The 25,624-nt window shown below is 46.7% G+C and overlaps 1 protein-coding gene across 1 annotated transcript in view; it reads left to right on the top strand.

Moving 5' to 3' along the window:
* CYP2R1 (cytochrome P450 family 2 subfamily R member 1) overlaps positions 1-3,036 on the top strand; it is a 38,381-nt gene extending 35,345 nt beyond the window's left edge. Inside the window, exon 5 of the mRNA XM_082269797.1 lies at positions 2,734-3,036. Within this exon, the coding sequence (XP_082125923.1) occupies positions 2,734-2,909 (176 nt within the window). The 3' untranslated portion in view covers positions 2,910-3,036. The remainder of the gene's footprint in view (positions 1-2,733) is intronic.
* The last annotated feature ends 22,588 nt before the right edge of the window (positions 3,037-25,624 follow it).

The following is a 25,624-nucleotide window of genomic DNA, read 5'->3' on the forward strand; positions in this document are numbered from 1 at the left end:
TTTGAAAATTTTTTTGTTGAGTCTCATCATTAAGGATGAGCATTGTAAACTTCTAGTTGGCACCGGTTGGGCCTTCTAGATTTGGATTTGATTTCCATTTTCCCACCCCTCATTTGTGGTACTGCTTTGGGACGTCCCGAAGGTGCTGTATCACCGAGGACTACGTCTGTCAATGAGCGATAGAGAAAAATGGATTTTTGTAAAATCTTACCGTAAAATCCTTTTCTCTTAGCTCATTGACAGACGTAGTCCCCGCCCCTCTGTTTTTGAGTTGGGTTGGGTTAAATTCTCTAAGCACTGCTTTTGTGACATAACTGATTTGCTGTGGCAGAGAGAGAGAGGATATACCCTCAGGGACTGCCCCTAGGGTGTGGCCAGAGCATTTTATTTCCTGTCTAGTCCTACTCCTGTGGAGGCAACATAACCCGAAGGTGCTGTATCACCGAGGACTACGTCTGTCAATGAGCTAAGAGAAAAGGATTTTACGGTAAGATTTTACAAAAATCCATTTTTTTCTCAAGTGTCCAAAGTCTTCTAATGTTCTTCTCTCACAACAAGACAATGGGTTTTGGGGGTTCCAATACGTCCCCCTTCCTCAGGGCTCCGAAACAAATACAATATTGATACGATAATGGTTGTCGGGGATTCCCATTTGTTGAGTTTTTCTAATTGTAAAACAATTTTGATTTTATTCGTGAGATTTGTTTTCTTCATGTATCTTATATTTTATCTTTTATCCCTCTGATTTTTTTTTGGCTGTACATACAATATCTCACAAAAGTAAGTACACCCCTCCCATCTATCTTTTCATGTGACAACACTGAAGAAATGAGACTTTGCTACAATGTAAAGTAGTGAGTGTACAGCTTGTATAACAGTGTAAATTTACTGTCCCCTCAAAATAACTCAACACACAGCCATTAATGTCTAAACCGCTGGCAACAAAAGTGAGTACACCCCTAAGTGACAATCTCCAAATTGGGCCCAAAGTGTGAATATTTTGTGTGGCCGCCATTATTTTCCAGCACTGCCTTAACCCTCTTGGGCATGGAGTTCACCAGAGCTTCACAGGTTGTCACTGGAGTCCTCTTCCCCTCCTCCATGATGACATCACAGAGCTGGTGGATGTTAGAGACCTTGCGCTCCTCCACCTTCTGTTTGAGGATCCCCCACAGATACTCAATAGGGTTTAGGTCTGGAGACATGCTTGGCCAGTCCATCACCTTTACCCTCAGCTTCTTTACCAAGGCAGTGGTCATCTTGGAGGTGTTTGGGGTCGTTATGTTGGAATACTGCCCTGCGGCCCAGTCTCTGGGGGGAGGGGATCATGCTCTGATAGATGGGAGGGGTGTACTTAGTTCTGTCAGATACTGTATATATATATATTTGTGAGATTGCGTATATGGAAGAATCTTCCTATAATTGGATTATTGGAGGATTTTACATTTCTATATTCTGTATTTTTTTTGTGTCCCTGAAGGAGAAGGGGGAGGGGCATGTCTGAACTCCCAAAGCACAGTGAATGTTTTAGATGTCTTGTTGTGAAAGGAAACCAATATTCCCCGTTCTGGTGACAACTGAGGGGGGATTTCCTCTCTCTTCCAGCTGTGTCCGGGGAACACAGATATTTGCACAGGTGATCAAATACCACCAAAAGAAAGCTCTGTTTGTGGGGAAAAAAAGGACGTCAATTTCATTTGGGTACAGCGTCGCACGACCGTGCAATTGTCCGTTAAAGTCACACAGTGCCGAATCGCAAAATAGGCCCTGGTTTTTGAGCAGCCAAATCCTCCGGAGCTTAAGTGGTTAAAGAAATGGCATGCGAGCCACGCGGGTGAGAACCGCCCTGGAGGCGGAGCACATGTTTGTTTTGCGATTTCCATCCAATCTGGTGTTTTCTTTTTTTTTTTCTGGGATGACTTTTATCAGAAAGTCCTTTGCTGGCCGGACATCTGCAGCAGCTGGGAGGGTCATTAAACCATGTGACTGCCATCAGGGGCTGACTGGCAACTTTTGGCTCAGGGGGGCAATTACAATGCAGAGGCCCATGGTGCAGCGACTCGGCCCCCCTCCCCCTCACCCATTTAATCTGTACAATCTGTGTGGCTGAATTCGCATCGTGATTTCCAGAGCAGCGCGCTCCGAATCCCCCATACTGGAGGATGATAAACATATCACCATGTCACCAAATCTGGATCTGACACCATGGACACCTATCAGGGACTACAATATTTCAGTATAGTCCTAGAGTCCCGACAGGCAGGTTTATTCTATGTGCAGCGGGCCCTGGACCCGGGGGCCACACTCTGTTACTTTGTATCCCACAATGCAGCGCCCCCTACATTTATATGCAGGCATTGCAGGTGAAAGCTTCCATAGTTTATGATGGTGTCATGTCTGATAATTTGTATCTACCAGTGTCCCACAATGCAGCGCCCCCTATATTTATGTGAAGGCATTGCAGGTTAAGCTTCCATAGTTTATATTACCTTTGGGTCTCTAAATCTGTATCTACCAGTGTCCCACAATGCAGCGCCCCCTACATTATTGCAATGGAATTGCAGGGCGAAAGCTTCCAAATTTATGATGTTGTTGGGTGCCGCACAGCATTCCCCCCCCAGAAAACAGACCAGAGTGATAAAGGATTGTTTCCATGATTGTAGTAGATTCATATTGTAAAAATAAAAAAAAAAAAAGTTAATTTTTTTTTTAATGATAGTTTTTGTTTTTCAGGCCGCCGCCACTGTCTGGGAGAACAGCTTGCCAGGATGGAGCTTTTCCTTTTCTTCACGACCCTTCTCCGTCGCTTCCACCTCCATTTTCCGCACGGCACCGTACCGAACCTGAAACCAAAGCTCGGCATGACCCTCCAGCCGTATCCATACCAGATCTGTGCTGAGAAACGTTAGAGGTGTGACCCAATGGCTGGGATAGGAGACCAGGTAACTGCATGAAGAATGGCGCCTTATCCCGGATACCTGACCACCGGCCGCCATATTGGAGCTTCCTGATTATATTTCTGTGGAACCTTCGAGGTCAGCAGCCGGTATATTATCCTACATCTTGGAGTGATGACCTAGGCCTAGGGCATGGAAAGCAGAGCCAGGGACCTCCCTCAGGGATTATATGATGTGTGACTATTCTCTGCCTATCAGGGCGGACAGCTCAGGCTGTAAGGACCACATAGAGGCCATCCTGTCCATGTTCAGTCCTGATAATAGACACTCATATATAATATAACTAATAAAGTCTGCACCAGGATTACATGACAAATAAAGGGAAATATTGGGACTTTAAGTATATATCTAAAGATAGAATGTAGAGACACCAGTAAAATAAAAAATATACAACTTTATTATAACACCATTAAAAAATACAGTCCAAAAAAAAAAATTTGAATGATTTTATCATACGATCACCTAAAATATTTTTGCCAATAATACCACATATCCTCAAACAGGACTTGACAAAAAGATGAATATGTTAGGGTCCAATGAGATCACCATCTGAAGTTTGATGTGTTTCATGGGAATCCCCGCTTCCTCAGGACCCTGGATCTCAATTATAAATGAAGATGGATACTGAAATTATATTAGAAGAAAAATACATGAGTGAACATATAACACATAAACATCAATAATCAATCCAATAAATAGCATAAAATATCCTAAACCCATCAAAGAGAGGGGAAGGGAAAAAAACAACTTTGTCTATATTTATATAAACATAAATAAAAAATAATAAGAACACGTATGACACAAAATGCTATTTTTTTCTCTCTCCTCTGTTAAAATCTTCCCCAGCGCAGAATTATTTTTGTTTTCATCTTTATGTATAATTGAGATTCAAGGTTCTGAGGAAGTGAAGGCTCCCACAAAACGTGTCAACCTCCAGATTGTGATCTAATTGAGATTCAAGGTCCTGAGGAAGTGAAGGTTCCCACAAAACGTGTCAACCTCCAGATTGTGATCTAATTGAGATTCAAGGTCCTGAGGAAGTGAAGGTTCCCAAGAAATGCGTCAACCTCCAGATTGTGATCTAATTGAGATTGAAGGTCCTGAGGAAGCAGGGGTTCCCACAAAACGTGTCAACCTTCAGATTGTGATCTAATTGAGATTCAAGGTCCTGAGGAAGTGAAGGTTCCCACGAAATGCGTCAACCTTCAGATTGTGATGTAATTGAGATTCAAGTTCCTGAGGAAGCGAGGGTTCCCATAAAATGCGTCAACCTCCAGATTGTGATCTAATTGAGATTCAAGGTCCTGAGGAAGTGAAGGTTCCCACAAAATGTGTCAAACCTCCAGATTGTGATCTAATTGTTGTAAGCTCTAATGAGCAGGGCCCTCTGATTCCTCCTGTATTGAATTGTACTGTAACTGTATTGTCTTCCCCCACACTGTAAAGCGCTGCGCAAACTGTTGGCGCTATATAAATCCTGTATAATAATACATAATAATAATAATTGAGATTGAAGGTCCTGAGGAAGCGAGGGTTCCCACGAAATGTGTCAACCTTCAGATTGTGATCTATTTGAGATTGAAGGTCCAGAGGAAGTGAAGGTTCCCACGAAATGCATCAACCTCCAGATTGTGATCTAATTGAGATTCATGGTCCTGAGGAAGTGAAGGTTCCCATGAAATGTGTCAACCTCCAAATTGTGATCTAATTGAGAGTGAAGGTCCTGAGGAAGCAGGGGTTCCCACGAAACCGGTCAACCTTCAGATTGTGATCTAATTGAGATTCAAGGTCCTGAGGAAGTGAAGGTTCCCACGAAATGCGTCAACCTTCAGATTGTGATCTAATTGAGATTGAAGGTCCTGAGGAAGCAGGGGTTCCCACGAAACCCGTCAACCTTCAGATTGTGATCTAATTGAGATTCATGGTCCTGAGGAAGTGAAGGTTCCCATGAAATGTGTCAACCTCCAAATTGTGATCTCATTGAGATTGAAGGTCCTGAGGAAGCAGGGGTTCCCACGAAACCCGTCAACCTTCAGATTGTGATCTAATTGAGATTCAAGGTCCTGAGGAAGTGAAGGTTCCCACGAAATGCGTCAACCTTCAGATTGTGATCTAATTGCCAATCCCTGTTTTAGGATATGTGGTAAAACTGGAAAAAAAATTTTAACCTGTATATTTTTTTTGTTTTTTTAATAAAGTATATTTTATATTTTTCTGCTGTCTCTACATTCAATCTTTAAAGGTAAACGGTACTTAAAGCCCCGATATATTATTTCCATAATGATGACATTATGAGGACGAAACCTTCCAAAAGTTGTGACGTTTTTATAAAAGCCCCTCCCCTTTCTTCTATGTCAGGATTCCATGGCAGAAATGCAGATTGAATTGCACTGATAAAATTCAAGCCTAGAAGTCCATATAAAGGTACGACGGTCCAAATCCCAGTTGCTGTGTGACACACAAAGTCTTCTAAACTGGAAAAAACTTCTTAAACTGTTTCTTTGTCTGAACCAAATCCTCACACGCTCCCAGGCACTGCAGCTCACAGTGGGAGGAGTTTCAGTGCTGTCAATCCTGAAAGCAGTGGGCGGGACTAGGTGTGGCCAGGTGCTGCCCGACAGACTACAAGCATGGTGGGATGCTGACAGCCACGCCCCCATGCAATGTCAGCCGTTAGGTAGATCTTCTAGTTGACCAGTTCCAATGGGACCCTTTAGCTACAATCATGTGACCAGTGCCTAGGCAATGTGACCAGGACTGGCTGGAGAACAAAGAGCACCTCCTGTAAGGAAGGTAAGTATGGATAGAAGTATGTTATCTTCCCATTGGTGGTCCAGGTTCCAGGGCTGTCATCTGGATCCTAAATAGGTGATGTTAACCCTTTAATGCCACTTCCCGGCTGGCCTTTAAGTGGGCTTTGATTGGCTCTCACAGTGGTCACATGATTAGGATCTTGCCCTGTCGGTGCAGTCGGTGACCTCTCTGTCCGTGTGCTGGAGGTCCGACCTCTCTGTCTCTGTGCTGGGGGTCTGATCTCTCTGTCCGTGTGCTGGGGGTCTGACTTCTCTGTCTCTGTGCTGGGGGTCCGACCTCTCTGTCCGTGTGCTGGGGGTCTGACCTCTCTGTCTCTGTGCTGGGGGTCCGACTTCTCGGTTTCTGTGCTGGGGGTCCGACCTCTCTGTCTCTGTGCTGGGGGTCTGACCTCTCGGTCTCTGTGCTGGGGGTCCGACCTCTCTGTCCGTGTGCTGGGGGTCTGATCTCTCTGTCTCTGTGCTGGGGGTCCGACCTCTCTGTCTCTGTGCTGGGGGTCTGATCTCTCGGTCTCTGTGCTGGGGGTCTGATCTCTCTGTCCGTGTGCTGGGGGTCTGATCTCTCTGTCCGTGTGCTGGGGGTCTGATCTCTCTGTCCGTGTGCTGGGGGTCTGATCTCTCTGTCTCTGTGCTGGGGGTCCGACCTCTCTGTCCATGTGCTGGGGGTCTGACCTCTCGGTCTCTGTGCTGGGGGTCTGACCTCTCTGTCTCTGTGCTGGGGGTCTGATCTCTCTGTCTCTGTGCTGGGGGTCTGATCTCTCTGTCTCTGTGCTGGGGGTCCGACCTCTCTGTCTCTGTGCTGGGGGTCTGATCTCTCTGTCCGTGTGCTGGGGGTCTGATCTCTCTGTCCGTGTGCTGGGGGTCTGATCTCTCTGTCCGTGTGCTGGGGGTCTGATCTCTCTGTCTCTGTGCTGGGGGTCCGACCTCTCTGTCTCTGTGCTGGGGGTCTGACCTCTCTGTCTCTGTGCTGGGGGTCTGACCTCTCTGTCTCTGTGCTGGGGGTCTGACCTCTCGGTCTCTGTGCTGGGGGTCTGACCTCTCTGTCTCTGTGCTGGGGGTCTGACCTCTCGGTCTCTGTGCTGGGGGTCTGACCTCTCTGTCTCTGTGCTGGGGGTCTGACCTCTCTGTCTCTGTGCTGGGGGTCTGACCTCTCGGTCTCTGTGCTGGGGGTCTGACCTCTCTGTCTCTGTGCTGGGGGTCTGACCTCTCTGTCTCTGTGCTGGGGGTCTGACCTCTCGGTCTCTGTGCTGGGGGTCTGATCTCTCTGTCTCTGTGCTGGCGGTGAGCTCTCTGTCTCTGTGCTGGGGGTCTGACCTCTCGGTCTCTGTGCTGGGGGTCTGACCTCTCGGTCTCTGTGCTGGGGGTCTGACCTCTCTGTCTCTGTGCTGGGGGTCTGACCTCTCTGTCTCTGTGCTGGGGGTCTGACCTCTCGGCCTCTGTGCTGGGGGTCTGACCTCTCTGTCTCTGTGCTGGGGGTCTGACCTCTCTGTCTCTGTGCTGGGGGTCTGACCTCTCTGTCTCTGTGCTGGGGGTCTGACCTCTCTGTCTCTGTGCTGGGGGTCTGATCTCTCTGTCTCTGTGCTGGGGGTCTGACCTCTCTGTCTCTGTGCTGGGGGTCTGACCTCTCTGTCTCTGTGCTGGGGGTCCGATCTCTCTGTCTCTGTGCTGGGGGTCTGACCTCTCGGTCTCTGTGCTGGGGGTCTGACCTCTCTGTCTCTGTGCTGGGGGTCCGATCTCTCTGTCTCTGTGCTGGGGGTCTGACCTCTCGGTCTCTGTGCTGGGGGTGACCTCTCTGTCTCTGTGCTGAGGGTCTGACCTCTCTGTCTCTGTGCTGGGGGTCTGACCTCTCTGTCTCTGTGCTGGGGGTCCGACTTCTCTGTCCGTGTGCTGGGGGTCTGACCTCTCGGTCTCTGTGCTGGGGGTCCGACCTCTCTGTCTCTGTGCTGGGGGTCTGACCTCTCGGTCTCTGTGCTGGGGGTCTGACCTCTCTGTCTCTGTGCTGGGGGTCCGACCTCTCGGTCTCTGTGCTGGGGGTCTGATCTCTCTGTCCGTGTGCTTGGGGTCTGACTTCTCTGTCTCTGTGCTGAGGGTCCGACTTCTCTGTCCGTGTGCTGGGGGTCTGACCTCTCGGTCTCTGTGCTGGGGGTCCGACCTCTCTGTCTCTGTGCTGGGGGTCTGACCTCTCTGTCTCTGTGCTGGGGGTCCGACCTCTCTGTCTCTGTGCTGGGGGTCTGACCTCTCGGTCTCTGTGCTGGGGGTCTGATCTCTCTGTCCGTGTGCTTGGGGTCTGACTTCTCTGTCTCTGTGCTGAGGGTCCGACTTCTCTGTCCGTGTGCTGGGGGTCTGACCTCTCGGTCTCTGTGCTGGGGGTCCGACCTCTCTGTCTCTGTGCTGGGGGTCTGATCTCTCTGTCTCTGTGCTGGGGGTCTGACCTCTCTGTCTCTGTGCTGGGGGTCTGATCTCTCTGTCTCTGTGCTGGGGGTCTGACCTCTCTGTCTCTGTGCTGGGGGTCCGACCTCTCTGTCCGTGTGCTGGGGGTCTGACCTCTCTGTGCTGGGGGTCTGACCTCTCTTTCTCTGTGCTGGGGGTCTGACCTCTCTGTCTCTGTGCTGGGGGTCTGATCTCTCGGTCTCTGTGCTAGGGGTTTGACCTCTCGGTCTCTGTGCTGGGGGTCTGATCTCTCTGTCTCTGTGCTGGGGGTCTGATCTCTCTGTCTCTGTGCTGGGGGTCTGACCTCTCTGTCTCTGTGCTGGGGGTCTGATCTCTCGGTCTCTGTGCTGGGGGTCTGACCTCTCTGTCTCTGTGCTGGGGGTCTGACCTCTCTGTCTCTGTGCTGGGGGTCTGACCTCTCGGTCTCTGTGCTGGGGGTCTGACCTCTCTGTCTCTGTGCTGGGGGTCTGACCTCTCGGTCTCTGTGCTGGGGGTCTGACCTCTCGGTCTCTGTGCTGGGGGTCCGATCTCTCTGTCCGTGTGCTGGGGGTCTGACCTCTCGGTCTCTGTGCTGGGGGTCTGACCTCTCTGTCTCTGTGCTGGGGGTCTGACCTCTCTGTCTCTGTGCTGGGGGTCTGACCTCTCTGTCTCTGTGCTGGGGGTGAGCTCTCACCACACAAACCTTCTGCCGCCATAGAAGCAAATGTGTGGCATTTAACTCTTTTACTGCCACTGCCATAATCTGCTGCTGCCAGGAGTGTGTGTTAATCTGACAACCTGGCTGTGCAGCCGCCTCATTTCTTCCACTCACACCCCTCTTACTGCCTGCCTCTGCTGAACCAAAATCCCAGTGTTGGAGGAGTTCTCTGCTGCTTGACTGCAGAACATCCCCAGTCCCCCCACTATCTCCATACCATAGAGGGGAGGGGTACTATACTCTGACAGGGGAGGACTGACAACACTGCTTGGGATTTCGGTGCAGCAGAGGCAGCATTGTCAGCTCACTACAGGGAGTTTGGAGCTCAATATCTTCTATTTCATTTTGCCTTACTTTACACTTTGTGGGACATAGTGGGGGTGCTGTATTAATACTGGGACATAGTGGGGGTGTTGTAGTAATACTGGGACACGGTGGGGGTGTTGTAGTAATACTGGGACACGGTGGGGGTGCTGTATTAATACTGGGCATAGTGGGGACGCTTTATTAATTCTGGGACACGGTGGGGGTTTTGTATTAATACTGGGACACGGTGGGGGTGCTGTATTAGTACTGGGACACGGTGGGGGTGCTGTATTAGTACTGGGACACGGTGGGGTGCTGTATTAATACTGTGACATAGTGGGGGTGCTGTATTAATACTGGGACATAGTGGGGGTGCTGTATTAATACTGGGACATAGTGGGGGTGTTGTAGTAATACTGGGACATAGTGGGGGTGTTGTAGTAATACTGGGACATGGTGGGGGTGCTGTATTAATACTGGGACATGGTGGGGGTGCTGTATTAATACTGGGACATAGTGGGGGTGTTGTAGTAATACTGGGACATAGTGGGGGTGTTGTAGTAATACTGGGACATAGTGGGGGTGTTGTAGTAATACTGGGACATAGTGGGGGTGTTGTAGTAATACTGGGACATAGTGGGGGTGTTGTAGTAATACTGGGACACGGTGGGGGTTTTGAATTCTGGGACATAGTGGGGGTCCCGTCTGCTGGTAACCAGGTTTGGATTTACTCCTTTTACTAAAAATGGAGAGAATATCGCCCCCCCATATTGACTTCTATCTCATCCAATCAGAGTGGAGATGGTGCACTCTGTGGTTTTTATTCCACAATTATTATTTTATTTTATATACAAACACTTCGGAGTATATTTATAAAGCGGAGAATTTAACATTCACTGGGGGTGAATCTTTCAGGTCCATGTGTGGTGTATGATTCACCATCAGAGAGTGTTGGGTGAAAGTCTCATTCATGCATTGTCTGTATATTATATGAGCTCCAGCCATGTACTATATTCCTATTTATAGACATTCACATTATTATTATATTCTGTTAAGATTTTGTAACAACAAAATAAATATTTTTACTCTGCAGAAATGGGATTTTTCTTCTTATTTGTTTGTGTCAAATCCGGCAATTGTGAGTGTGTACAGGAGCTCAGCGTGACGCGTACGGTATGACGTGTACAGGAGCTCAGCGTGACGCGTACGGTATGACGTTTACAGGAGCTCAGTGTGACGCGTACGGTATGACGTTTACAGGAGCTCAGCGTGACGCGTACGGTATGACGTGTACAGGAGGTCAGGGTGACGCGTACGGTATGACGTGTACAGGAGGTCAGGGTGACGCGTACGGTATGACGTGTACAGGATCTCAGTGTGACGCATACATTATGACGTGTACAGGAGCTCAGCGTGACGCGTACATTATGACGTGTACAGGAGCTCAGCGTGACACGTACATTATGACGTGTACAGGAGCTCAGGGTGACGCGTACGGTATGACGTGTATGGTATGACATGTACAGGAGCTCAGCGTGATGCGTACGTTATGATGTGTATGGTATGACGTGCACAGGAGCTTAGGGTGACATGTACGGTATGACGTTTACAGGAGTACAGCGTGACGCGTACGGTATGACATGTACAGGAGCTCAGCATGACGCATATGGTATGACGTGTACGGTATGACGTGCACAGGCGCTTAGGGTGACATGTACAGTATGTCATTTACAAGAGCTCAGCATGACGTGTATGGTATGACGTGTACAGGAGATCAGGGTGACATGTACGGTATGATGTGTACAGGAGGTCAGGGTGACGTGTACGGCATGACGTGTACAGGAGGTCTGGGTGACATGTACGGTATGACGTGTACAGGAGGTCAGGGTGACATGTATAGGAGGTCAGGGTGACGTGTACGGCGTGACGTGTACAGGAGGTCTGGGTGACATGTAAGGTATAATGTGCACAGGAGCACAGGGTGACGTGTACGATATGACGTGTACAGAAGCCCCAGGTAGACATGTACGGTATGACGTGTACAGGAGCTCAGGGTGACGTGTACGGTATGACGTGTACAGGATCTCAGCTTCACCAGTGTAACCATACATATGCCAGACCTGTGGGACTGCTGTGGAAGTGGACAGTCACTGCCTTGTATTTTTCTCAATGAATGCAAGATGATCTCTGATTGGACAGGGTGTAGAGGCGGGTCAGTGACATCACAATCTCCACTTCATCCAATAAGAGAACACTTCGTATTCACTGAACAAGATGAAAGGTGCTTTGTGAATGGCAACCCTGCCGGGTGAGCGACCCCCTGTGGTCGCTATGGTGCAGAGTAATTGTCCGGCACAGAATCCAGAAGACAGCAGTGATAAATATAGTAGTGGTGACACTCAAAGTGGAGCCGTCCTAGGATACATTTCCCATGGTACATGCGGTATGTTCTCTGATCACTGGGGGAGGGGAGACTGAGGAAATTCTTCTTCCTGCCTGCAGGAGAATGATGACATCATCTCAGCCTAGGCAAAGTCACTGCCTGAACTCAAGGACGGCTTTTTATTGATGAAAGGTGGAGATTTTATATGTGATTGGTAATGTGTATTATATCATGAGAAGAATGTAATTCCAACCATTAAAGTTTCTGAAAGTCTACAGGGAAAACCAACTGCTGAGCCACGACTGTAATCCGGGGATTTCCTCTCCGCCATTGGAGACTCCGTCTCATCTACAAGGAAAGTGAAGCTGATTGCAGCTCAGAATCATTTAACAGGAAGCTGCGAGGTGTCGGGGATCATACAAACTCCAGAATAATACATTTCAGATGTAGAGGGGGGTGGGGACCAGGCAGCATCTGACATTTAACAGAATTGAGGAAAATAAGGAGAATCTAGAAATCTGCAAAATCCAGAAATTAAAAAAAAAACACACTGATTACATTTCAGGGAATTGCAACTTCACTCACATAGATGGATACATTGTATTGCCCCCTTCCCCCCATACAGATACATTGTATCACCCCCCCTCCCCCCATACAGATACATTGTATCACCCCTCCCCCCCATACAGATACATTGTATCACCCCCCCCCCCCATACAGATACATTGTATCACCCCTCCCCCCCATACAGATACATTGTATCGCCCCTCCCCTCACATAGAGGAGAATCTCATAAAAATGAGAATATCATCAAAAAGTGAATTTATTTCAGTATTTTGATTCAGAAAGGTAACCTCCTATATTTTCTATAGATGTCACACAGAGTGAGAGATTTCCAGCATTTCTTTCTCCTAATTTTGATGATTTTGGCTTCCAGCGAGTGACTCCCCAAAATTCAGCATCTCAGAAAATTAGAATATTACATAAGACCAATAAAAAAAAAGGATTTGTAATATAGAAATGTTGTCTTAGTGAGAAGTCTGTCCATGTACAGTATAGGAAGAGAAGTCTGTCCATGTACAGTATAGGAAGAGAAGTCTGTCCATGTACAGTATAGGAGGAGAAGTCTGTCCATGTACAGTATAGGATGAGAAGTCTGTCCATGTACAGTATAGGAGAAGTCTGTCCATGTACAGTATAGGGGGAGAAGTCTGTCCATGTACAGTATAGGAGGAGAAGTCTGTCCATGTACAGTATAGGAGAAGTCTGTCCATGTACAGTATAGGGGGAGAAGTCTGTCCATGTACAGTATAGGAAGAGAAGTCTGTCCATGTACAGTATAGGAGAAGTCTGTCCATGTACAGTATAGGAGAAGTCTGTCCATGTACAGTATAGGATGAGAAGTCTGTCCATGTACAGTATAGGAGAAGTCTGTCAATGTACAGTATAGGGGGAGAAGTCTGTCCATGTACAGTATAGGGGGAGAAGTCTGTCCATGTACAGTATAGGAGAAGTCTGTCCATGTACAGTATAGGGGGAGAAGTCTGTCCATGTACAGTATAGGAGGAGAAGTCTGTCCATGTACAGTATAGGAGAAGTCTGTCCATGTACAGTATAGGGGGAGAAGTCTGTCCATGTACAGTATAGGATGAGAAGTCTGTCCATGTACAGTATAGGAGAAGTCTGTCCATGTACAGTATAGGGGGAGAAGTCTGTCCATGTACAGTATAGGAAGAGAAGTCTGTCCATGTACAGTATAGGAGAAGTCTGTCCATGTACAGTATAGGGGGAGAAGTCTGTCCATGTACAGTATAGGAAGAGAAGTCTGTCCATGTACAGTATAGGAGAAGTCTGTCCATGTACAGTATAGGAGAAGTCTGTCCATGTACAGTATAGGATGAGAAGTCTGTCCATGTACAGTATAGGAGAAGTCTGTCAATGTACAGTATAGGGGGAGAAGTCTGTCCATGTACAGTATAGGAGGAGAAGTCTGTCCATGTACAGTATAGGGGGAGAAGTCTGTCCATGTACAGTATAGGATGAGAAGTCTGTCCATGTACAGTATAGGAGAAGTCTGTCCATGTACAGTATAGGATGAGAAGTCTGTCCATGTACAGTATAGGATGCACTCAGTACTTGGTCGGGGCTCCTTTTCCATGAATTACTGCATCAATGTGGCGTGGCATGGAGGCGTGGCATGGAGGCGTGGCATGGAGGCGATCAGCCTGTGGCACTGCTGAGGTGTTATGGAAGCCCAGATTGCTTTGATAGCGGCCTTCAGCTCCTCTGCATTGTTGGGTCTGGTGTCTCTCATCTTCCTCCTGACAATCCCCTACAGATTCTCTATGGGGTTTAGGTCAGGCCAGTTTGCTGGCCAATCATGCACAGTGATCCCATGATCATGTGACCAGGTATTGGTAGATTTGGCAGTGTGGGCGGAGCCAAGTTCTGCTGGAAAATGAAATCAGGATCTCCATAAAGCTGGTCAGCAGAGGGAAGCATGAAGAGCTCTAGAATTCCCTGCTAGAGGGCGGAGCTGACTCTGGACCGACACCAGCAGATGACACCGACCCCCAAATCATCACTGACTGTGGAAAATGTTGCATTTCATTTGGAAATGAAGGTCCCAGAGTCTGGAGGAGGAGTGGAGAGGCACAGAATCCAAGTTGCATGAGGTCCAGTGTGAAGTTTCCCCAGTCAGTGATGATTTGGGGGTCGGTGTCATCTGCTGGTGTTGGTCCACCAAAGTCAGTGCAGCCCTCTAGCAGGAAATTCTAGGGCACTTCATGCTTCCCTCTGCTGACCAGCTTTCTGGAGATCCTGATTTCATTTTCCAGCAGGACTTGGCTCCGCCCACACTGCCAAACCTACCAATACCTGGTCACATGATCATGGGATCACTGTGCTTGATTGGCCAGCAAACTGGCCTGACCTAAACCCCATAGAGAATCTGTGGGGGATTGTCAGGAGGAAGATGAGAGACACCAGACCCAACAATGCAGAGGAGGTGAAGGCCGCTATCAAAGCAACCTGAGCTTCCATAACACCTCAGCAGTGCCACAGGCTGATCGCCTCCATGCCACGCCTCCATGCCACGCCGCATTGATGCAGTAATTCATGGAAAAGGGGCCCGACCAAGTACTGAGTGCATCCTATACTGTACATGGACAGACTTCTCCCCCTATACTGTACATGGACAGACTTCCCATCCTATACTGTACATGGACAGACTTCTCCCCCTATACTGTACATGGACAGACTTCTCCTCCTATACTGTACATGGACAGACTTCTCCCCCTATACTGTACATGGACAGACTTCTCATCCTATACTGTACATGGACAGACTTCTCCTCCTATACTGTACATGGACAGACTTCTCCTCCTATACTGTACATGGACAGACTTCTCCTATACTGTACATGGACAGACTTCTCATCCTATACTGTACATGGACAGACTTCTCCTCCTATACTGTACATGGACAGACTTCCCATCCTATACTGTACATGGACAGACTTCTCCCCCTATACTGTACATGGACAGACTTCTCATCCTATACTGTACATGGACAGACTTCTCCCCCTATACTGTACATGGACAGACTTCTTATCCTATACTGTACATGGACAGACTTCTCCTCCTATACTGTACATGGACAGACTTCTCCCCCTATACTGTACATAGACAGACTTCTCCTATACTGTACATGGACAGACTTCTCCCCCTATACTGTACATGGACAGACTTCTCCTCCTATACTGTACATGGACAGACTTCACATCCTATACTGTACATGGACAGACTTCTCCCCCTATACTGTACATGGACAGACTTCTCCCCCTATACTGTACATGGACAGACTTCTCCTCCTATACTGTACATGGACAGACTTCTCCCCCTATACTGTACATGGACAGACTTCTCCTCCTATACTGTACATGGACAGACTTCTCCTCCTATACTGTACATGGACAGACTTCTCATCCTATACTGTACATGGACAGACTTCTCATCCTATACTGTACATGGACAGACTTCTCCCCCTATACTGTACATAGACAGACTTCTCCCCCTATACTGTACATGGACAGACTTCTCCTCCTATACTGTACATGGACAGACTTCTCCTATACTGTACATGGACAGACTTCTCATCCTATACTGTACATGGACAGACTTCTCCTATACTGTACATGGACAGACTTCTCCTCCTATACTGTACATGGACAGACTTCTCCCCCTATACTGTACATGGACAGACTTCTCCTATACTGTACATGGACAGACTTCTCCTCCTATACTGTACATGGACAGACTTCTCCCCCTATACTGTACAAGGACAGACTTCTCCTCCTATACTGTACATGGACAGACTTCTCCTATACTGTACATGGACAGACTTCTCCCCCTATACTGTACATGGACAGACTTCTCCTATACTGTACATGGACAGACTTCTCATCCTATACTGTACATGGACAGACTTCTCCCCCTATACTGTACATGGACAGACTTCTCATCCTATACTGTACATGGACAGACTTCTCCTATACTGTACATGGACAGACTTCTCCCCCTATACTGTACATGGACAGACTTCTCCTCCTATACTGTACATGGACAGACTTCTCATCCTATACTGTACATGGACAGACTTCTCCTCCTATACTGTACATGGACAGACTTCTCCTATACTGTACATGGACAGACTTCTCATCCTATACTGTACATGGACAGACTTCTCCTATACTGTACATGGACAGACTTCTCCTATACTGTACATGGACAGACTTCTCCTCCTATACTGTACATGGACAGACTTCTCCTATACTGTACATGGACAGACTTCTCCCCCTATACTGTACATGGACAGACTTCTCCTCCTATACTGTACATGGACAGACTTCTCCTATGCTGTACATGGACAGACTTCTCCTATACTGTACATGGACAGACTTCTCATCCTATACTGTACATGGACAGACTTCTCATCCTATACTGTACATGGACAGACTTCTCCCCCTATACTGTACATGGACAGACTTCCCATCCTATACTGTACATGGACAGACTTCTCCTATACTGTACATGGACAGACTTCTCCCCCTATACTGTACATGGACAGACTTCACATCCTATACTGTACATGGACAGACTTCTCCTCCTATACTGTACATGGACAGACTTCTCCCCCTATACTGTACATGGACAGACTTCTCCCCCTATACTGTACATGGACAGACTTCTCCTATACTGTACATGGACAGACTTCTCCCCCTATACTGTACATGGACAGACTTCTCCTCCTATACTGTACATGGACAGACTTCTCATCCTATACTGTACATGGACAGACTTCTCCTCCTATACTGTACATGGACAGACTTCTCCTATACTGTACATGGACAGACTTCTCATCCTATACTGTACATGGACAGACTTCTCCTATACTGTACATGGACAGACTTCTCCTATACTGTACATGGACAGACTTCTCCCCCTATACTGTACAAGGACAGACTTCTCCTATACTGTACATGGACAGACTTCTCCTCCTATACTGTACATGGACAGACTTCTCCCCCTATACTGTACATGGACAGACTTCTCCTATACTGTACATGGACAGACTTCTCCCCCTATACTGTACATGGACAGACTTCTCATCCTATACTGTACATGGACAGACTTCTATACTGTACATGGACAGACTTCTCCTATACTGTACATGGACAGACTTCTCCTCCTATACTGTACATGGACAGACTTCTCCTCCTATACTGTACATGGACAGACTTCTCCCCCTATACTGTACATGGACAGACTTCTCCCCCTATACTGTACATGGACAGACTTCTCCCCCTATACTGTACATGGACAGACTTCTCCTATACTGTACATGGACAGACTTCTCATCCTATACTGTACATGGACAGACTTCTCATCCTATACTGTACATGGACAGACTTCTCCTATACTGTACATGGACAGACTTCTCATCCTATACTGTACATGGACAGACTTCTCCTCCTATACTGTACATGGACAGACTTCTCATCCTATACTGTACATGGACAGACTTCTCCTCCTATACTGTACATGGACAGACTTCTCATCCTATACTGTACATGGACAGACTTCTCCTCCTATACTGTACATGGACAGACTTCTCCTATACTGTACATGGACAGACTTCTCCTCCTATACTGTACATGGACAGACTTCTCCCCCTATACTGTACATGGACAGACTTCTCCCCCTATACTGTACATGGACAGACTTCTCCTATACTGTACATGGACAGACTTCTCCCCCTATACTGTACATGGACAGACTTCTCCCCCTATACTGTACATGGACAGACTTCTCATCCTATACTGTACATGGACAGACTTCTCATCCTATACTGTACATGGACAGACTTCTCCCCCTATACTGTACATGGACAGACTTTCCATCCTATACTGTACATGGACAGACTTCTCACCCTATACTGTACATGGACAGACTTCTCCTCCTATACTGTACATGGACAGACTTCTCCCCCTATACTGTACATGGACAGACTTCTCACTAAGACAACATTTCTCTATTATAAATCCTTTTTTATTGGTCTTATGTAATATTCTAATTTTCTGATACTGAATTTTGGGGTGTCACTCGCTGGAAGCCAAAATCATCAAATGCTGGAAATCTCTCCCTCTGTGTGACATCTATAGAAAATATAGGAGGTCACCTTTCTCAGTTCAATTACTGAAATAAATTCACTTTTTGTTCATATTCTAATTTTATGAGATTCTCCTGTATATAATGTTTGGGGGGTTTGGGGACTCCAAAGTGAGGAGAGACTCTGATGAGGACACCTATGTAAAGGGGGGGGGGGGGTTGGATTTTGTTTTGCTTTGTTTTACTGAAGTTTTATTTTCTGTTCTAAATCCGATCACCGACCGATTACACCGCCCCCTTTTCTGACACTTTTTGTTCACATGTAACAATCAGTTTGTTTCTGCTGGAAAATTACTTATAATGAATCTCCGTAAATTAAGCTCTGATACAATGTATAAAGAATCTCTGTAAATTGAGTGCTGATACAATATAAAATGAATCTCCATAAACGAAGCTCTGATACATTATATAATGAATCTCCGTAAATTAAGCTCTGATACAATGTAGAATGAATTTATGTGAATGAATCTCTGTGAATAAAACTCTGTGAATGAAGCTCTGATATAATGTATAATGAATCCCCATGAATGAAGCTCTGATATAATGTATAATGAATCTCCATGAATGAAGCTCTGATACAATGTATAATGAATCTTCGTGAATGAAGCTCTGATACAATGAATCTCTGAATAAAGCTCTATGAATGAAGCTGATATAATGTATAATGAATCTCCGTGAATGAAGCTCTGATACAATGTATAATGAATCCCTGTGAATGAAACTCTGATAGAATCTCCGTGAATGAAGCTCTGATACAATGTATAATGAATCTCCATGAATGAAGCTCTGATACAATGTATAATGAATCTTCGTGAATGAAGCTCTGATACAATGTACAATGAATCTCTGAATAAAGCTCTATGAATGAAGCTGATATAATGTATAATGAATCTCCGTGAATGAAGCTCTGATACAATGTATAATGAATCTCCGTGAATGAAGCTCTGATACAATGTATAATGAATCTCCGTGAATGAAGCTCTGATACAATGTATAATGAATCTCCGTGAATGAAGCTCTGATACAATGTAGCAATATTCCTTCATATCAGGCAATTGCGGGGAAAGTTACAGACGTATTTTCAGTGATCCTTGAGGAAAGTGATGAAGTCAGTCGGCGTTGCGCTCGGAAGGAATGGAATATTCTCTTCTGATCGGTGAAGATAAAGTTTATTTTCTTTGTGTGCAAAATCCCAACATTGCAGAAAACAGATCCCGGAGCCACGCTCCGCCCCCTCCCCCCACAAGCGGCTTACATATCACTCCAGAACAACAAAGTGCTATAAAATCTGCTGGACTTCCACCATTGGCCAGATCTGGGCTCCAGAATTTTGGCTCATTGGGCAACCAATCCTATTGGAAATCTGGCACTGCAGGAGCCCGGCCTATGGCAGAGAAGCCTCGTACACAGCTGTACTCCTCTATGGCAGAGATAATTACCCGCTGGCAGCAGACCCGGTCGGTGGGAAATGTTGGCATTGGCCCCACCAGGATTGTCCGCTGCTGGCCACAGACAGAAGCCTGTCTATGAAAAGGACCGGAAAGTGTCATCTAACTAAGGATTCCACTCCACCTACATCTAATATTTCATTGGATGGGCACATTTCCTCGCCGTCATTTCAGTCTCCTCCCAGAAGGTGTCACTATCATGGCTGAATCTTGTTTTTATCCTACATGATGGAGAATCCGTCCTGCGAGGGTGACACCATCATCTCACCATGTAACTGAGGTTCATGGATGGAAAGGAAAAATCAGTTCTGGTGGAGCTGGACATTATTGGGGGGGACCGGTGAAATCGGTAATACCGTTACTGCTCCAAACTTCCCTGTACCTTCATATCCCAGGAGGGCATCCCTGCTCAGCTGGGCCACTGGTCAAGTAGTAATGAACAGGCCACACATCGATGCCATCACCAAGTTAAAACTAGCTTTAATAAATAGAGGAATCACAACATACAGTGTCACCTGACCTCCCGCTCCAACGCGTTTCTCCCCAATAGGGCCTAAGCAATGATGTGTTGGACAGCCAAAACTATATGTTCCGAGTCCTCAATTTATTATAGTAAATCCGGTTTTATATTGGTGATGGGATCAGTGTGTGGCCCTAATCATTTCTACTGAAAGAGCACCTGTGATACTAAATATGTTATATGCCAAGGAAGTCTCTGTCCAACGTGTTTCTCCCTATTTAGACATGGAGTTGGGGGAGGCAGCAAAAATGCACGATTGAGCCAAATTTTTTGCCAACCCCTCCCCCTTAAGATGCAATTGGCAATGAACGGGGGGTTGTAGATGCCATGGTCGCTTTGCGCCAATGGCAAAGTTTATTCAACGTGTAGCGATCAACGAACGGCAAGCCCACCAAACGCTACACACTAGCAAATGGGGAAGCGCCACAAATACCTCACAACCGCGTGCAATGCATCTGCTTGCGGCATGTTTGTCAGCAAAAATTGGGTTAAAACTAACCTCTGGTCAGTAGCCTGGGAAGCGTGATTCGAATTCGGATCAGGCTTCAGAGGAAGGGAAGATTAGGATGCACATCTAAATCTAGCCTAAGGCTTAATCCATGGGGGTTGGAGGAGGCAGAGGATAGGCAAGGCTATGGGATGCGAGTCCTCTCTTGGCATGATATGCGGTCCATTCATTTCTTTTCAAAGGATACCTGCCATACTAAAAGGTATAAGCCAAGAGAGCCTCTGTCCAGGTCCTGCTCCAACACGTTTCTCCCTGTTAGGGCTTAATCAATGATGTGTTGGAGCAGGCAGTGGACAGGCAAGACTATATGTTGTGAGTCCTCTCTTATATTAAAGTTGGTTTTACATCAGTGTGTGGCCCATTAATTTCTCTTCAAAGGACACCTGCCATACTAAAAGGTATATGCCAAGAAAGCCTCTGTCCAGCTCCTGCTCCAACGTGTTTCTGCCTGTTAGGGCTTAATCCATGATGTGTTGGAGCAGGCATTGGACAGGCAAGGCTATATGGTGTGAGTCCCCTCTTGGCATGATGTGCGGTCCATTAATTTCTCTTCAAAGGGCACCTGTCATACTAAAAGGTATATGCCAAGAAAGCCTGTCCAGGTCCTACTACAACGCATTTCTCCCGGTTAGGGCTTAATCCATGATGTGTTGGAGCAGGCAGTAGACAGGCAAGACTATATGTGGTGAGTCCTCTCTTGGCATGATGGGCAGTCCATTCATTCCTCTTCAAAGGATACCTGCTATACTAAAAAGTATATGCCAAGAAACCCTCTGTCCAGCTCCTGCTCCAACGTGTTTCTCCCTGTTAGAGCTTAATCCATGATGTGTTGGAGCAGGCAGTAGACAGGCAAGACTATATGTTGCGAGTCCTCTCTTGGCACGATGGGCAGTCCATTCATTTCTCTTCAAAGGATACCTGCTATACTAAAAGGTATATGCCAAGAAAGCCTCTGTCCAGCTCCTACTCCAACACGTTTCTCCCTGTTAGGGCTTAATCCATGATGTGTTGGAGCAGGCAGTGGACAGGCAAGATTATATGTTATGAGTCCTCTCTTGGCATGATAGGCGGTCCATTAATTCCTCTTCAAAGGAGGCCTGCCATACTAAAAGGTATATGCCAAGAAAGCCTCTGTTCAGCTCCTACTACAACACGTTTCTCTCTGTTAGGACTTAATCAATGATGTGTTGGAGCAGGCAGTGGACAGGCAAGACTATATGTTGTGAGTCCTCTCTTATATTAAAGTTGGTTTTACATCAGTGTGTGGCCCATTAATTTCTCTTCAAAGGACACCTGCCATACTAAAAGGTATATGCCAAGAAAGCCTCTGTCCAGCTCCTGCTACAACGCGTTTCTCCCTGTTAGGGCTTAATCCATGATGTGTTGAAGCAGGCAGTGGACAGGCAAGACTATATATTATGAGTCCTATCTTATAATAAAGTTGTGGCCCATTCATTTCTATTTAAAAGGCACCAGCCATACTAATAGTTACAGAGAGGTAAATAAGTATTTGATCCCTGCAGATTGTGTAAGTTTCCCCACTTACAAAGAAATAGTGGGTGTATAATTTTTATCATAGGTGTATTTTATATGACAGAGACAGAATATCAACCAAAAAGCCAGAAAAATCACAGGATACAAATGTTATAAATGGAGTTGCATTTCAGTGAGTAAAATAAGTATTTGATCCCCTTAGTAGTTGGTGGAGAAACCCTTGTTGGAAGCACAGAGGTCAGACGTTTCTTGTAGTTGGTGACCAGGTTTGCACACATCTCAGGAGGGATTTTTGTCCACTCTTCTTTACAGATCTTCTCTAAATCCTTAAAGTGGTGTTCCACTCAAATGTGGAACTTCCGCTTTAAGGCCTCCTGACATGCCAAATTTGTCATTTTCTTTTGGGGGGGGGGGGGAGGAGCGGGCACCTAGTTTGACAGGTACCCACTTCCACTTCTGTTTGGGCCGCCTAGGTTCCCCCTCCTTCCCTGCAATCTTCTGGGACACGTCATAGGTCCCAGAAGATTTCCCATCCACTCAGCGCAACTCGCACATGCGCACCCAGCTGTGAAGCCGCAAGCTGTCACAGCCGGGTGCCCACAGTAGTGATGCCAGCGCCACAGGGTGAAGAGGGAGAGTACCAAGGCTTCTGCCCGCCGCATCGCTGGATGGTGGGACAGGTGAGTGTATGTTTATTAAAAGTCAGCAGTTACACTTTTTATAGCTGCTGACTTTTAATAAACACAAAAACTGGTGGAACTCCGCTTTAATGTTTCTTGGCTGTCGCTTGGAAACTCGAAGTTTCAGCTCCCTCCATACATTTTCTATAGGATGAAGGTCTGCAGACTAGCTAGGCCACTCCATGACCTTAATGTGCTTCTTCTTGAGCCACTCCTTTGTTGCCTTGGCAGTATGTTTTGGGTCATTGTCATGCTGGAAGACCCATCCATGACCCATCTTCAGTGTTCTGACTGAGGGAAGAAGGTTCTCATCCAAGATTTTACAATACATGGCCCCGCCCATTGGCCTCTTAATGTGGTAGAGTCAGTCTGCTCCTTTAGCAGCAAAACAGCTCCAAATCATCATATTTCCACCTCCGTGCTTAACTGTAGAGATGGTGACTGTAGGGGCGGTGACTGTAGGGGCGGTGACTGTAGGGGCGGTGACTGTAGGGGCGGTGACTGTAGGGACGGTGACTGTAGGGACGGTGACTGTAGGGACGGTGACTGTAGGGACGGTGACTGTAGGGACGGTGACTGTAGGGGCGGTGACTGTAGGGAATGTGTTCTTAGGGTCATAGTCAGCACTTTTTCTTCCTCCAAACACAGTCGAGGTAATACCAAAGACCACAATTTTGGTCTCATTTGACCACAGAACTTTCTCCCAATCCTTCTCCGAATCATTTAGATGTTTATTGGCATGACTGTTCATGTGCGTTCTGGAGAAGGGGGACTCGCTGTGTTTGTAGGAAGAAAACTGTTGACTATGACCCTAAGAACACCATCCCTACAGCCACCGTCCCTACAGTCACCATCTCTACAGCCACCGTCCCTACAGTCACCGTCTCTACAGTCACTGTCCCCACAGTCACCGTCCCCACAGTCACCGTCCCTACACTCACCGTCTCTACAGTCACCTTCCCTACAGTCACCGTCCCTACAGTCACCGTCCCTACAGTCACCTTCCCTACAGCCACCGTCCCTACAGTCACCATACCTACAGTCACCCTCTCTACAGTCACCGTCTCTACAGTCACCGTCCCTACAGTCACCGTCCCTACAGTCACCTTCCCTACAGCCACCGTCCCTACAGTCACCGTCCCTACAGTCACTGTCCCTACAGTCACCGTCCCTACAGTCACCTTCCCTACAGCCACCGTCCCTACAGTCACCGTCCCTACAGTCACCGTCCCTACAGTCACTGTCCCTACAGTCACTGTCCCTACAGTCAAACAAGGAGGTGGAAACATGATGCTTTGGGGCTGTTTCTCTGCTAAAGGTACAGGCCGACTTTGCTGCATTGAGGGGCCAATGGGCGGGGCCATGTATTGTAAAACCTTGGATGAGAACCTTCTTCCCCCAGCCAGAACACTGAAGATGGGTCATGGATGGGTCTTTCAGCATTACAATGACCCAAAACATATCGTCAAGGCAACAAAGGAGTGGCTCAAGAAGAAGCACATTAAGGTCATAGAGTGGCCTAGCCAGACTCCAGACCTTCATCCTATAGAAAATTTATGGAGGGAGCTGAAACTTCGAGTTGCCAAGCAACAGCCAAGAAATCTTAAGGATTTAGAGAAGATCTGTAAAGAAGAGTGAACCAAAATCCCTCCTGAGATGTGTGCAAACCTGGTCACCAAGAAACGTCTGACCTCTGTGCGACCAACAAGGGTTTCTCCACCAACTACTAAGGGGATCAAATACTTATTTTACTCCCTGAACTGCAACGCCATTTTCCAACGTTCCACATATGGTTTTACATCCATACACCATACTCTTGTATATGTTGTATGATTGTATATTGTCTGATCTTTTTTTGATCTATTTTATCTTGTTATAATTCAATAAATGATTTAATTTTACTCTTTTTGGAAGTGTGATTGCCGTTCAAGTCCCACCCCTAGGGGGAACCCTTTCCTGTTTTGTCACAGTAATTTTGGGATGTTGGCAACCCACTTTCACAGTTTCCTATAACTGGGGACACACTACTACATGCAACTCCATTTATAACATTTGTATCATGTGTTTTTTCTGGATTTTTGGTTGATTTTCTGTCTCTATCATATAAAATACACCTATGATAAAAATTATACACCCACTATTTCTTTGTAAGTGGGAAAACTGACACAATCTGCAGGGAATCAAACACTTATTTCCCTCTCTGTAATATGCCAAAGAAGCCTCTGAGGGCCCTCAGGTAGATAAATCACAAAGCAGATAAACAGGTGCAACTGGAACCACGAAGAGAGGAACACTTACTGGCTGCAGGGTTATGTACTGTTATGAGAAGTCCCCCTTAAACCAGGAAATGAGAAGCACTTGAAGGGGACCTTTTAGGGCAGCTGCTACCTATCTCACCCAGCTCTGGAGCAACTACAGGGAAATCCAGGTCTGGGACCAGCCGTGGAGGGGTCAACCACCATAAAAAAAAATACATTTTAGTTGAGTTCAATGGTGGATGCAGAACCGTCACCTACAAGCTCCCTCTCCCACCGGCTGCCCCCCCCCCCCCTTCCCCTCATTCCCAGAATACAACTAGAGAAAATTTGGAGGACAATAAGAGAGCCAGATCTTTGGTGGCAATTTATTGAAAAATAAATAGAATAGATAAATATTCAGTTGTG

The sequence above is a fragment of the Pelophylax lessonae genome (assembly GCF_965119305.1).
Source record: "Pelophylax lessonae genome assembly, chromosome: 10".
Classification (NCBI taxonomy): domain Eukaryota; kingdom Metazoa; phylum Chordata; class Amphibia; order Anura; family Ranidae; genus Pelophylax; species Pelophylax lessonae.